The sequence below is a fragment of the Balaenoptera acutorostrata genome, chromosome 15, assembly GCF_949987535.1.
Source record: "Balaenoptera acutorostrata chromosome 15, mBalAcu1.1, whole genome shotgun sequence".
NCBI lineage: Eukaryota > Metazoa > Chordata > Mammalia > Artiodactyla > Balaenopteridae > Balaenoptera > Balaenoptera acutorostrata.
This window is the reverse complement of record NC_080078.1, coordinates 29,147,476-29,160,617: the sequence shown is the minus strand read 5'-3', so window position 1 is coordinate 29,160,617 and position 13,142 is coordinate 29,147,476. Positions and strand designations below refer to the sequence as shown.

The 13,142-nt window shown below is 43.6% G+C and overlaps 2 protein-coding genes across 4 annotated transcripts in view; one reads left to right on the top strand and one right to left on the bottom strand.

Annotated features, from left to right (window-relative positions):
• TNFRSF17 (TNF receptor superfamily member 17) overlaps positions 1 to 10,467 on the top strand; it is a 117,206-nt gene extending 106,739 nt beyond the window's left edge. For 2 of the 3 annotated variants that reach the window (XM_057529125.1, XM_057529124.1), the window contains 4 exons: positions 6,575 to 6,692; positions 7,876 to 7,993; positions 8,347 to 8,478; positions 9,982 to 10,467. In XM_057529125.1, the coding sequence (XP_057385108.1) occupies positions 7,876 to 7,993; positions 8,347 to 8,478; positions 9,982 to 10,271 (540 nt within the window). In that variant the 5' untranslated portion in view covers positions 6,575 to 6,692 and the 3' untranslated portion in view covers positions 10,272 to 10,467. Of the gene's footprint in view, positions 1 to 6,574; positions 6,693 to 7,807; positions 7,994 to 8,346; positions 8,479 to 9,981 lie in introns of those variants that run through there. The other variant, XM_007188383.2, reaches the window with a different exon arrangement.
• A 180-nt stretch (positions 10,468 to 10,647) lies between these two features.
• Positions 10,648 to 12,319, bottom strand: LOC102997552 (V-type proton ATPase subunit B, brain isoform). Its single transcript, XM_057530269.1, is given in 1 exon segment — positions 10,648 to 12,319. A coding segment is annotated over 1 exon segment (774 nt). The 5' UTR covers positions 12,132 to 12,319; the 3' UTR covers positions 10,648 to 11,357.
• Positions 12,320 to 13,142: the final 823 nt, after the last annotated feature.

Here is a 13,142-nt window from a genome sequence, read left to right as displayed (position 1 = left end):
CCTGGGTTGCAGTTGGCTGCCTTCTCCCTGTGTCCACCTATGACACTCGAGTGCTCGAGAAAGTTCTCTGGTATCTATAAGGCACTGATCTCATCATAAGGGCCTCCCCTCTCATGACCTCATCTAAACTTAATCATCTCCTAAAGGCCTCACCTCCAAATACCATCACTTTGGGAGTTAGGGCTTCACCAAAAGAATTTGGGGGCACAAACATTCAGCCCATAACCTCCCACTGGGTCAGCTGGGGCTGTGCCTCTATCATCCTCCCATTGGAACCCAGGCCCACAGAGCTGTCACCCGCTGGGGCATTGCTATTCAACATGGCAGAGAGAAAGAGAATGTGGTTGAATTAAGCACTGGCCTCTGTCTTCAAGTACACATGTCCCTTCTGCTCACATTCAAAAACAAGTTACTCATCTATGTGTAACTTCAAAGAGGGGCATGGAAAGTACAATCCTGCCTTGTGCTCAGAAGGAGAGAACTGTATTCTTGGGAACAGCTCCCATGATCACCAGAGTTACACAGTCTAGATGTTGTTGTGAAGATATTTTCTAGACACGACTCACATTCAAACCAGTGGACTTTGAATAAAGCAGGTTACCCTCCATAAAGCGGGTGGGCCTCATCCAATCAGTTGAAGGCCTTAAGAGCAAAGACTGAGGTTTACTCTCCCTCCAAAAAGTTTTGGCCTCAAGCCTGCAACATAGAAACCCTAGAATTTCCAGCCTGCCTTGCTTGCTGCCTGGATTTTGGACTCAATACTGTAACATCAACCCTTCCCTGCATTTTTAGCCTTCTGGGCTCTGCCCTGTGATTTTTGGACTTGCCAACTCCCACAACTGCATGAGCCAATTCCTTGAAATACCTCTCTCTCTCTCTCCCTCTCATCTCTTTATCTATCTTCCTTTCTGTCTCCTATGGGTTCTGCTTCTCTGGAAAACCTTGACTAATACATAGTTATACCCCAGTTATAGAGTTAACCCCACAACCTGTCAACATCCAGTCCAGAGCTAAGCCTGTTTTGTTGCACCGGCTCCCAAATCACCTAATCCAAATCCAAATCCTGTAATAAGAACTGTCTAACCTTCTCTAATTAAAGAAAGCACTAAATAATGATTCTCAAAATAATGTGTCATAATAAATACCATGTACATCCACCAAAGTAAATGACATTAAAACATCTAGATGTTGATGCAGTATTGCAATGATATTTGAATTTCTGGAAGCTATTTTTCTACTTTGGGAAAAGGTAAGGGTTTTGGACTGAGCTTGTAGATTTCCTATAGGCCACTATGCCTGCTCTGTGCTACACATCAGACATCCTATAAAAAGAGAATGCTCACTTTTGCCTGCTACTCATTACCTTAGTACTAACCCCTTGCCTTAACCCATCTCTCAAACTCAAACACATTCTGCCTTCCACCCTTGTGGTGCCCCTTTGCTTCGTCATCCCTTGAAATTCTAGCATTTTAATTAATTTGAAATTCCAGCAATTAATGCATAATATTGGTTTCCTGACTTTGGTTTGGGGATGATCCCATTTATGTGGGGTGTCCCCCTGGTTATACTGCTCTAACCAAACTTGGGCAAACAACCTTCCCAGAGGTTGAATGGCTCTGAGCTTCCTGTTAATGATAACAAAATCACTAAAGTTTGCTGAGCACTTCCTCTGGTCCAGGAACTGTGCTCATAAATTATTTGCACATAAATTTATTATTTTTTAAGATAAATTTATTTATTTATTTTTGGCTGTGTTGGGTCTTCGTTGCTGCACGCGGGCTTTCTCTAGTTGCAGCGAGCGGGGGCTACGCTTTGTTGTGGTGCGCGGACTTCTCATGGTGGTGGCTTCTCTTGTTGCGGAGCATAGGCTCTAGGCGCGTGGGCTTCAGTAGTAGTGGCACGTGGGCTCAGTAGTTGTGGCTTGCAGGCTCTAGAGCGCAGGCTCAGTAGTTGTGTGCATGGGCTTAGTTGCTCCATGGCATGTGGGATCTTCCCGGACCGGGGCTTGAACCCATGTCCCCTGCATCAGCAGGTGGATTCTTAACCACTGCAGCACCAGGGAAGTCCTGCATATAAATTTATGAGTTCTAGAGATTATCTTACTTAATCCTGGCAACAATCCCAGGAAGTTGATATATTATCAAGGACATTGTTACAGATAAGGAAACTGAGGCTCAGAGAGTTTAGACCACTTGCCCAAGGCCACACAGGATCCACTGTTGTGAAGCTGGGCTTCAGATTTTTCTGGCTCCAAAACTGGTGTCTTCATCATAATGCTGTGCCACTCTGTGGGCAGGATCTGGACAGTTCTTAGTGAATCATTTCAACTGTAGGTTCAAAACAACAAGATTAAAGAGGTGTATCAGTCAAGGATGGTCAGGGGAGCTGAGCCACCATGAGTGGTACAGCGTAAGGGACATATTGTAGGAATCAGACCTTCCACAATTGTGAGAGGAGCTGGGGAGGTGAGGACCAGAGGAATCACCGACCAGTTGATCTGAGAAGTCGGGAACATCCAGTTGCTAACAGAGGGCCGTGATGGGGAGCTTGTACAGTTGTGTGTGGCCCCCGCCTCTGTGAATCAGCAGGTAAGCTGATGGCAAGATGGTGGGGCTGGGGCTGCTGTTGGTCAGCACGGCCAGTAGGTGGGAAGAAGAGCTGCATGTAGAGCAAAGGAGAAGGAGGATGTACCTGAACCCATTAGGCATCTTTGTGACCATCCATCACTGCATGCGACTGTGATGTCCTTCGGAGAACAGTGGCTGTGGCTTCCCATCCGCTTTCCCAGTCTCATTCATGTTCCTCTGTTGGCCAGCTCTATCCTGGAACCGTGCAGGGATGGGGATTCTGGGAGACACAGCTCCCACAGTAACCAGGTAGAACAGCATAGCACAAAGGTTATTCAAGGAGGTCAACAGAAGGCAAGGATTGGATGTGTAGTCAAGGGCCTTGTGATGGTTAATTTTATGTGTCAATTTGATGGGGCCCAGATATTTGGGAAAAGATTATTCTGGGTGTGTCTGTGTGGGTGTTTTTGGATGTGATTAGCATTTGAATGAGTACACCGAGCAAAAGTAGACTGCCCTCATCCAGAGAGTTGAAGATCTGCCTGACTATTGAGCTGGGACACCAGTCTTTTCCTGTCTTCAGACATTGAAACATCAGCTCTTTTTATGTCTTGAGCTTGCTGGCTCTTGGACTGAAACTACACCATCGCTGTTGACTTTCCTGGGTCTCCAGCTTGCCAACTGCACATCTTAGGACTTCTCAGCCTCCATAATTGTGTGAACCAGTTTCTTAGAGTAAATCTCTTTCTCTCTATATGTACATTCTGTTGGTTCTGTTTCTCTGGAGAACCTGGACTAATGCAGGTCTAGATTTCCCTCTCCAAGTGAAAAATCTACTGAAGTCCTGGGAAGAACTTGTGTACTGTTGGCTTGGAGTTAAGAGCTAAAAGGTCAAAGTGTTCTGCTGTGAAAGCTTGCTGGTAGTTTAGTAATTTGGATAAAGGATCTTTTAAATGGATGGAATTTTCCTTGCAGAACATGCTAATGGCTTTGGAAGTTTGAGGCAGCGTCTCTTCGCTTCTTTAGAGCGTTGAGTGACTGCTGAAGCTTGATGCTGACTTGGGGATTGGTTTTCCTCCCTGTTCTTTCTGTGTAGAGTGAGGTCAGACCCAGCACTCTTTTGGTGATGTTATCACATCAGCAAACTTTATCACGAAACTTAAAAAAAAAATCCTTGCTTTAAAACCATGCTACTTCTGTTTTACTGTCACTCTGCTAAATCCCCAAATCACAGTCTTTGAGAACTGGAGGAAATTGTGGAGATAATCTGGCCTGATTTTTCCCAAATTATGTTCCATAAAACATATATTCCTAAATGTTCATAGGTGGTCCTTGAAAAAAGGAATTCAATGACCAAGTAGGTTTGAAAAGGCTGCATACATTCTTTCCCTTTTGGAGAATCCAAATGCACTTTAATAAAGTTTGAGATGCCTCTTAGACTTGAAATGGATGTACCAAGTAGGCAGTTGGTAGATAGGTTTGATTTCAGGGCCAAGGTTGGAGTTGGATATATAGATTTGGAAGGTAACTCGTTTCAAACCATGGGAGCAGGGAATTCCCTGGTGGCCCAACTCTGCGCTTCCACTGCAGGGAGCATGGGTTTAATCCCTGGTTGGGGAACTAAGATCCTGCAAGCCACATGGCATGGCCAAAAAAACAAAAATGAAAACAAAACAAAAAACAAAAAACAAGCAAACAAAAAAACATGGGAGCAGATGAGATGATGAGGGAGAGTTTAGAAGGAATTAGTGTGTGAGGGCTGCAAGTGCTGCAGCTCTCTTGTGACCATGAGGGAAAGACCTGGGAATGGAGCCAAGACCCAGAAGATGGCATTGCTGAGGCAAGTGACAGAGAGAAACTTGGTCAAAAGTCGAGCTACTAAAGCTGATTTTACCGTTGGACTTTTCAGCAATAATACCAGTAAGTTCTTTTTGAACTTCAGTGTTTATGTCGTTTCTTATGGAAAGAGTCCTGACTAGTATGACATCTCCCAAATCCTTTTGCACACTTATCTCTATCTGTCTGTGTTTCCCCACCTCCTTCCCTGTCATGGAGGAGAAGCAGCTGACCCTAAGATGCCAGAATTCACCAGTCACCCCTATCCTGAGGAGCAAAGGGGAAGGCCCTCAATCAGTGTCTATTGTCGACATTTCAGGCAAGAGTGGAGGAATTAGTTAAGAATGGGATAAAACGGTTAAGGATTTTATTTTTATTTTTGGATTGTTAGCAACCAACCCAAACTGACTCTGGCTAACTTAAGCCAAAATGGGATTTTATTGGAAGGATCACAGGTTTTCCTCACAGAATCAAAGAGAGAGCTGAACAAGCTGAACAGCAAACCGGGGGAAGGGGAGGGACCAGAGCTACCCTGGGGAGCCTCAGCAGGATGGCATCACCATCCTCTCTGGGCCGCCCATCCATTGATGTGGTACTGCTCCAAGGCCTGCACTGTCTGGTTCGAGCTTGAAACAACTGGGGGAGAGAAGATGCTTGTGGGGAGAGAGCCTGAGGCAAGATGAAGCCTCCCGGCCTGGTCCCTAGAAGCCCACCCAGCACATCTGAGAGGCTTGGCAACATGCCAGTAGATGTCTGCAGTGACCTCTCTGAGGACGGAGCCATTCCTGGGCTTTTCCAAGACGCCCGAGGCCTACAAGGGATTAAGAGCAACCTCAGCAGGCCTTCACTGCTCGTACGGCTCAGTGAGGGTGCCGGGGAAGGGCTTCCTTGGTGCTTTGGCTTTCAGGCCTCACACTGTCTCAGACTCTGCCCATCACTGATTTCTCTGACTTCTTTAATCTTTACTCTTCCCCCCTTAGCCTATGCTCTTCATCTTTGGAAAACTTTTCTTTCACTCTACTCTTTTCCCTCCTCCAAGCTCCCCAGTTGCTGTAGACTGAATGTTTGTGCCCCCCCACCCCAAATTCTTATGTTGAAACCTAATCCCCAGTGTGATGGCATTTGGAAGTCTTTGGGAGATTATTAGGTCATGAGGGTGGAGCCCTCATGAATGGGATTAGTGTCCTTATAAAAGAGAATCCAGGGAGATCTCCTGCCCCCTCCACCATGAGAGTTTATAGTGAAAAGACAGCTAGCTCTCTGTGGGCTCTCACCAGACACCAAATCTGCTGACACCTTGATCTTGGATTTCCCAGCCTCCAGAACTGTGAGAAATATATTTTTGTTGTTTATAAGCCACCCAGTCTATGGTATTTTGTATAGCAGCCTGAATGGACTAAGACACCACACTTTAAAAAAATGATTCTTATTAAAAAAAAAATCATCATTATTAAAAAAGTTATTCAAGCAGTACCAAAGATTTTGCAGTGAAAAGTAAGTTTTTTTTATTTTCTTCCACCCTGGACTTTATGTCTCTTGCCAGAGGCAGTGATTATTATCAGTCTCCTGAGTATCTTTCCAGATGTAGCGTATGTTTATATCTCTATATATAGACTCTACATATTTTATTTTGTAAACACAGGAGAGAAGATTATAAACACACTGTTCAGTACCTTGTATCTTCCACTTGGTGATGTATTGTTCATATCAGAGCACATTGGTCTCATTCTTTTTGATGGCTGTGTCGTATTCTACAGTGGATTCCCCACTGATGGTCAGGCTCTTGTGAATACAAATGATGTTGCAGTGCACGTCCTTCTACATGGGACTTCAGGCACCTGAGCCAGTACATCTGTCAGAAACAGTAGTGCTTTCTTTTCCAAGAGATATCGAAGCTCAGTTCTGGTTTCCACCAGACTTCCCAGGCGTGGCCCACCTTGGCCACCTCCTCTTTCTCTCCACTCCTTAAATACCTAGAATATGCCCACTGACATACTCAAAGGCCACCAATGACCCCCTTCCTTAGTGCACCACCTCTGACTTTTCTGCAGAATTTGACCCCACTTCTTTCCTTTCCTGAAGCTCTCCTTGCTTGGCTGATAGGAGGGGTAATCTTTGTCCTTGCCTATCTCTAATCATGCTTTTCCTGTGTCCTTTCCTGTCTCCCAAAGGTCACCATTTGGCAGGAGCATGAGGGCGTGGGACCTGCTGGGCCAGCCCTTTCAGCTCCTGGTTGTCCCACCCAGGGTGTCACACCTGTTGACCTCACTGCCTGGACCCTAGAGGAATGTAAGATTTTGATTTATTTCTCAGTATGGTTAGAAACAAACGCATGTGATTCCATTTATGTAAAAAGGAAAATGCACCTCCCTATCTATCTATTTATCTGTCTATCTATCCCTCCATCCACCTACAGAAATCCTCCCAGGAGTTGGCCAAATAGAACACATTGGCAATAGCACAGAGAACTCTACTCAATACTCTGTAATAACCTTTATGGGAAAAGAATCTGAAAAAGAATAGATACAAGTATATGTATAACTAAATCACTTTGCTTTACACCTGAAACCAACACAACATTGTAAATCAACTATACTGTAATATAAAATAAAATAAAAATTAAAAAAAAAAAAAGAACACATTGGCAGGCCTGTTTGCAAACTCTGTGTGATACACCAAAATACTAACAGTGATTATTTCTGGATGCTATGATTGCAGATAATTTTTCTACATGCTCAACTGTTGTTTTTCTAAAATTTCAACAATGGAACATAGATATTAATAATATATTAATAGTCATATATTATTATTATGTCCCAAACCTATCTTCCCCCCAACCCTCTTGCCAATTTAACTTTTACCCTAGAAATCCCTGTTTGTCGGAATTCTGGGATTCTTCCTAGGTTTAAAACCTGGTAGGCATGCTTCATATTCCTTCCCTCTCATATTCTATCTTCCTACTACACTTTGTGGTTATTCGAGTGAATTTCTATCTCCTCTGTTAGATTTTTAGTTCTTGAGGGACACAGACCTTGTCTTATCTCTCTCCCTGGGGCCCATCACACAGCACAGCTCACAAACAGATGCTCCAAAAATGGTTACTGAACCTTCTGCTTGATGCCTCAGGCTTGTTGACATCCTGCAACTGTCACCTGCCTGAGAAATTTCCTCTATAAATAAGCAGTTTCTGTTTCAGGTATAAACCATAGCCCTTGCTACATACGCTCCATCTCTTACCCCACCCGGGCCTCAAACTTAGAAACTGGAATTAGTGTTGGTATTCAAATCCTTAGCCACGGTACAAGGAGTCAGCCCCCATAAGAACCAAGTCATTGATGTGAAGTTCTTTTTTTCCCTCGACATTCTAGTAGCTGTCATTACATTTGCTGGGGAATTCTCGACGAGATTTTACTTGTCCTCCCATGCTGTTCTTTCTGTGGTTTCCTTGTTTCTTTTTGCGATCCCGTTCCAGATGGCTCAACAGTGCTTCCAAAATGAATATTTTGACAGATTGCTGAATGCTTGCAAACCGTGTCACCTTCGATGCCCTAATACCCCTCCTCTAATATGTCAGCGTTATTGTAATACAAGTAAGTAATACTGCTCGAACAATTCCTCATTGGTGTGACGTCTTCTCTCTGTATTGACTTTATTCAAAGAAGAAGTATTACGGGGAAGGTGGTGAGATTTTCTGGATCAAAAAAAGGAAGAAAATTAGGCAACATTTAAATGCCAACAGGAACGAACAATTATTCAGAACTGAACTCAATTTTATTCTGCAATCTTAACAGCAGAGATTTTTTATCAGCTCTCCTAGTTAAGTATTGTTTAGAATTTAAAAGTCAATGCTGAGGAATTAGGGGAATTGGACGGCAAATAATCTTTACTTGATGTGGATATGATGTTATCAGTTCATTATCTCTCTGACATTCTTTTAATTCAGTGAAAGGAACAAATGCAATTCTCTGGACCTGTTTGGGCCTCAGCTTGATAGTTTCTTTGACAGTTTTCGTGTTGATGTTCTTGCTCAGGAAGATGAGCTCCGAGCCATTAAAGGACGAATTTAAAAACACAGGTTGGTTTGATGGTTGATCTTTGAAATCTGTTTCCAAGAGGTGGCTATGATGAATTTCAGTTCCTTTTCTTTTTTCATGTTGAGTGTCTCATCTGGTAAGGGCCCTTTTGAGTGTGTTAGATGACAGGTTAAATGAACTCTTGGAAGAAGCAAGTTTTCTTTTCAATTTTTACGACTTCTTTGCTGATGTCCTACAATGTCAGCCTTCCCCAACATTTTTTCTAATTACTCTTTTGAAGTACTGAGGCTTCCTTGGGAAACATCCATCTCTTTGACAAAGTTAGCACATTGATTAAACGTCATGCTATCAGAAAAGCTAGCCAGGTTTGGTACTATTGGGGAAAGTATATTTGGCAAGATCCGTGGCCATATTTTCATACAAATACAAGTGTTGTTTGCTTGGGTGAACATTTTACTGTGAAAAATGCTAGAAATGAATACCGGTTGCTCCTGGATTATTTAAGCAATCATCTCAAAGATTTTTATCTTTATTAAGCAGTAGAGAACCAGTCCCAGAAAAGTGAATGTTCTACTTAAAGGCTTTGTAAGATCAAAATATTTCAGCACCTTTGCCCATGATCTAACTCCCGAACACTTTGCAGCCATTGCCCTATTTCTTTTGCATGTATTTTCCGTGCATAATCTGTAAAGCGTCCACCTCATTTGCTTTCTAGTGCAGTAAAGGGAGGGAGATGGCTATTCCATATGATTTACTCATTTCTCTTTTTTTGCCTGGGGTCTGAGAGACAGGTGGGGAGTGACTTTAGTGTGACGTTTTGGAAGATGAAGTTACACTGCAGAAGGCTGAGGAAGTAGTAAACGTGCCTTCATAGACATATATGGGGATGTAGCGGAGACTCCTTCCTTCTGTGAGCATGACAGATTCATTTAAAAAAAAAAAGTAATCTGCCACAAAATGCTCTGTAAGAGAAGCATCTTTACTGTGAATTCTAAAGTGTCACCCAACACTGATTTTGGTGTGCTGTAACATATGGTAATTTGTCATTTCACGTGTGTAAAAAGGCTCAGTACCTTAATGCATCCAAGGGCCAAGTGGGTGAGAAACGAATGTAGTGGGCTGCTTGAGGCTTCGGCGATAGGGGAGCCCGTGCCCTGCTTGAAGGAGACAGGTGCTATCGACTCCCAATTGTTTCCGTGTAGGAATGTTGGCTCCTAGTGGCCACATTTTGTTTTCTTAAAAAAAAAAAAAAGAGACCAGTTGTCTAGATTTGTATGTAAAATCTCTTGCTTTGCAAATGTGGGCCAATGTAAAACAGACAAGCAAACACTTAAAAACACCGTACGCCCTAAACCAAGCATGTCTTTGAACCCAGTGTGGCCCATGGTCTGTCAGTTCATGACTTCTAGTGTAGGACCCACTTATTTGTTCTGTGGGAAGAGACACATCTCACGATGCTTTGATCCCGGATGTGTGCTGCTAAGTCTGGCACAACCATGCGCCCTGAAAAGTTTAGGTTAACGGTTCTGTTTCTGCATAATCAGGATCGGCTCTCCAGAAGGAAGCTAATGCAGACCTGTATGAGAGCGACAATGGCGGGACTGGTGCGGAAACTCTTCTTTCGAGAGGCCTTGGGTACACAGTGGAAGAATGTACGTGTGAAGACTGTGTCAGGAGCAAACCAAAGGTCGATTCTGACCATTTCTTTCCACTCCCAGCCATGGAGGAAGGTGCAACCATTCTTGTCACCACGAAAACAAACGACTACTGCAACAGCCTGCTAGCTGCCTCCAGTGTCACGGGGACGGAGAAATCAATTTTCCCAGCTAATTAACCATTTCGATGGTATAGAGCTACTTGGAAAATCTTTTGTCAGAAGAAAAGGATGATGTATCAGATCTTTTTAGGATGATTGTACTTATCAGTGGATGATATGGCTTTTTGTTCTCTAATTCTGGAAAATCTTTGTTAGATATATTTTTCTACCTTACTGTTGGGAGCTTAGCTGTGGCAACTTCCTTGGTTTCATGATTAAATTGACTCACTGAAAAAAAAAAAAAGCACTGCAATGTGTAGATTCCATAGTCACACATTTCTGTGGCTAGACCACTTCTCTCCTATACACACACACATACATTTCAGGACAGACTGGATTTCTTTTTATTGTTAAAGGAAAGCAAGGTTATCCTATGTACTTTCTTTTTTTTTTTTTTACCCATTCTTTGTTTTTAATTACAGGGTAACACAGTAAACTCCAACACAAAGGTGGGGATGGGGGAGTGCAAAAGGAATAAAGAAAACAGAACCAGTATTTCACAAGAGCATTGAGCCAGCGATGAAGTAGCAGCTAATGCTTTGCAGAGTCTCGAGGGTAGAATTCGCTCAAGGTGCTCTGAGGGATTCTCTTCAGCATTTCTTTGGGGAAGATTCGGAGCAGTTGCCAGCCAATGTCCAAAGTCTCATAGACAGTGCGGTTTTCGTAAGGACCCTGAGCAATGAAGTTCCTCTCAAACTTCTGCAGAAATTCCAAGTAAAGCAGATCATCTGAGGTAAGGGCTTCTTCTCCAACTACGGCTTTCATGGCCTGCACATCCTTACCAATAGCATAGCATGCATACAGCTGGTTAGATACATCGGCATGATCCTTTCTGGCCATACCTTCTCCAATAGCAGACTTCATTAACCGAGACAACGAGGGCAGCACATTAAAAGGCGGGTAAATCTGTCTGTTGTGTAGCTGTCTGTCCACATAGATCTGCCCCTCTGTAATATATCCAGTCAAGTCAGGGATGGGGTGAGTGATATCATCGTTAGGCATGGTGAGAATAGGAATTTGAGTAATAGAGCCATTTCTACCTTCCACTCTACCAGCGCGTTCATATATTGTGGCTAAATCTGTATACATGTAACCTGGGAAACCTCATCGACCAGGAACCTCTTCCCTGGCTGCTGAAACCTCTCAAAGTGCTTCAGCATAAGAACTCATGTCTGTTAGGATAACCAATACATGTTTCTCACACTGATAGGCCAGGAACTCGGCCGTGGTTAGAGCCAAGCGAGGAGTGATAATTCGCTCAATAGTTGGGTTGTTAGCCAAGTTCAAAAAGAGGCAGAAGTTGTCCATTGAGCCATTTTCTTCAAAGTCAGATTTGAAGAACCGGGCAGTTTCCATGTTTACACCCATAGCAGCAAATACAATCACAAAATTTTCCTCACTGTAGTCCACTACATCTTTGGATTTTTTTACCAAACCAGCCTGGTGACAGATTTGAGCTGCAATTTCATTGTGCGGTAAGCCAGCAGCAGAGAAGATAGGAATTTTCTGCCCCCTAGCAATACTGTTCATGCCATCTATGGCCAATATGCCGGTCTGAATCATCTCCTTTGGATAGATCCGACACTGAGGATGGATTGGCTGGCCCACGATATCAAGGAAGTCTTCAGCCAGTACAACAGGACCTCTGTCGATGGGTTTTCCTGATCCATTGAATATCCGACCAAGCATATCCTCAGACACTGGCGTTCGGAGAATATCCCCAGTAAACTCACAGGATGTCTTCTTGGCATCTATACCTGAAGTCCCTTCAAATACCTGAACCACTGCTTTGGAACCACTAACTTCTAGAACTTGCCCACTCCTCTTCATGCCATCAGGTAGTGTTAAGTGCACAATCTCAGCATATCTGGGAAACATAAAGAAGGCTCAGAAATTCCTGGGTGGGTCCAAGGGAGGCAGAAGGTGGCTGTGGGGTCAGCTGGTGGCCACAATGATCACATGGTTCCATCTGATGGGTTTGCAGCTCGATGTGGAATAGTGAATAAAAGGGTCAGTTCATCCTCAGGGTTCCTAGACTTGACTCTCGAGCATCCTATGTACTTTCTATCTACAGGAGAAGCCTAGAGCCAGCCACACTAATTCAGTGTGCAGTGCATGGCCAGTTCCTGACCTTGTGAGCTTTCAGCTTCATGGAGGCATCAGGCATTATTATAATCACATAAATAAACGTGTAGTTGCAAACTGTGATAAATGGGTACTAGGTATCATTTTTGCACCTACATGCAGGTAATAATAATGACAGCTAGCATTTATTTACCCTTACTAATGTGCTAGGGGTTGTTCCAAGTGCTTTACCTGTACTAACTCATTTAATATATACAACAAACCACAAGGTACGTGGATCATTATTATCTGCATGTTACAGATGATGACAGAAACTAAGTCAGAGCAAGATTACATAGCCGGTAAATGGCAGGGCCAGATTTAAACCCAGACATTCTGATCTATTCCCTTTTCCCTCTTCACATCAATTTAATTCCATTTCTGAGTTTCCCCATCTCTTTGGGCTAAAATCTTAGTCATTATTGGGAGAGGGTTGCCTTCCCTGGGTTGTGCAAAGGTCCTGAGGTGCTACAGAAAGGGCTGTGCAATAGGCAGTGCCCTCTGGTAATCTGTTGACTTTGATCATTGTTAAGATGCCCACTGGCACCACAGCAGAGACCCTGAAGGTCTTGGGGCTTTGTGGCTTTTGTGTCAGGTTTTGGGTATGGAGAAACTTGGTGGGAACTTTTTACCCACTCAGGGCCCATCATGGCTCCATTCCAGGCCTTTGAGGGCCATAGGAGACAACGCAGTATAGTGGTGAAGGCACTGGCTCTTGGAGTTTGACTCCAGGCTCTGTTACTAGGAAGTTATAGACATTGGGTG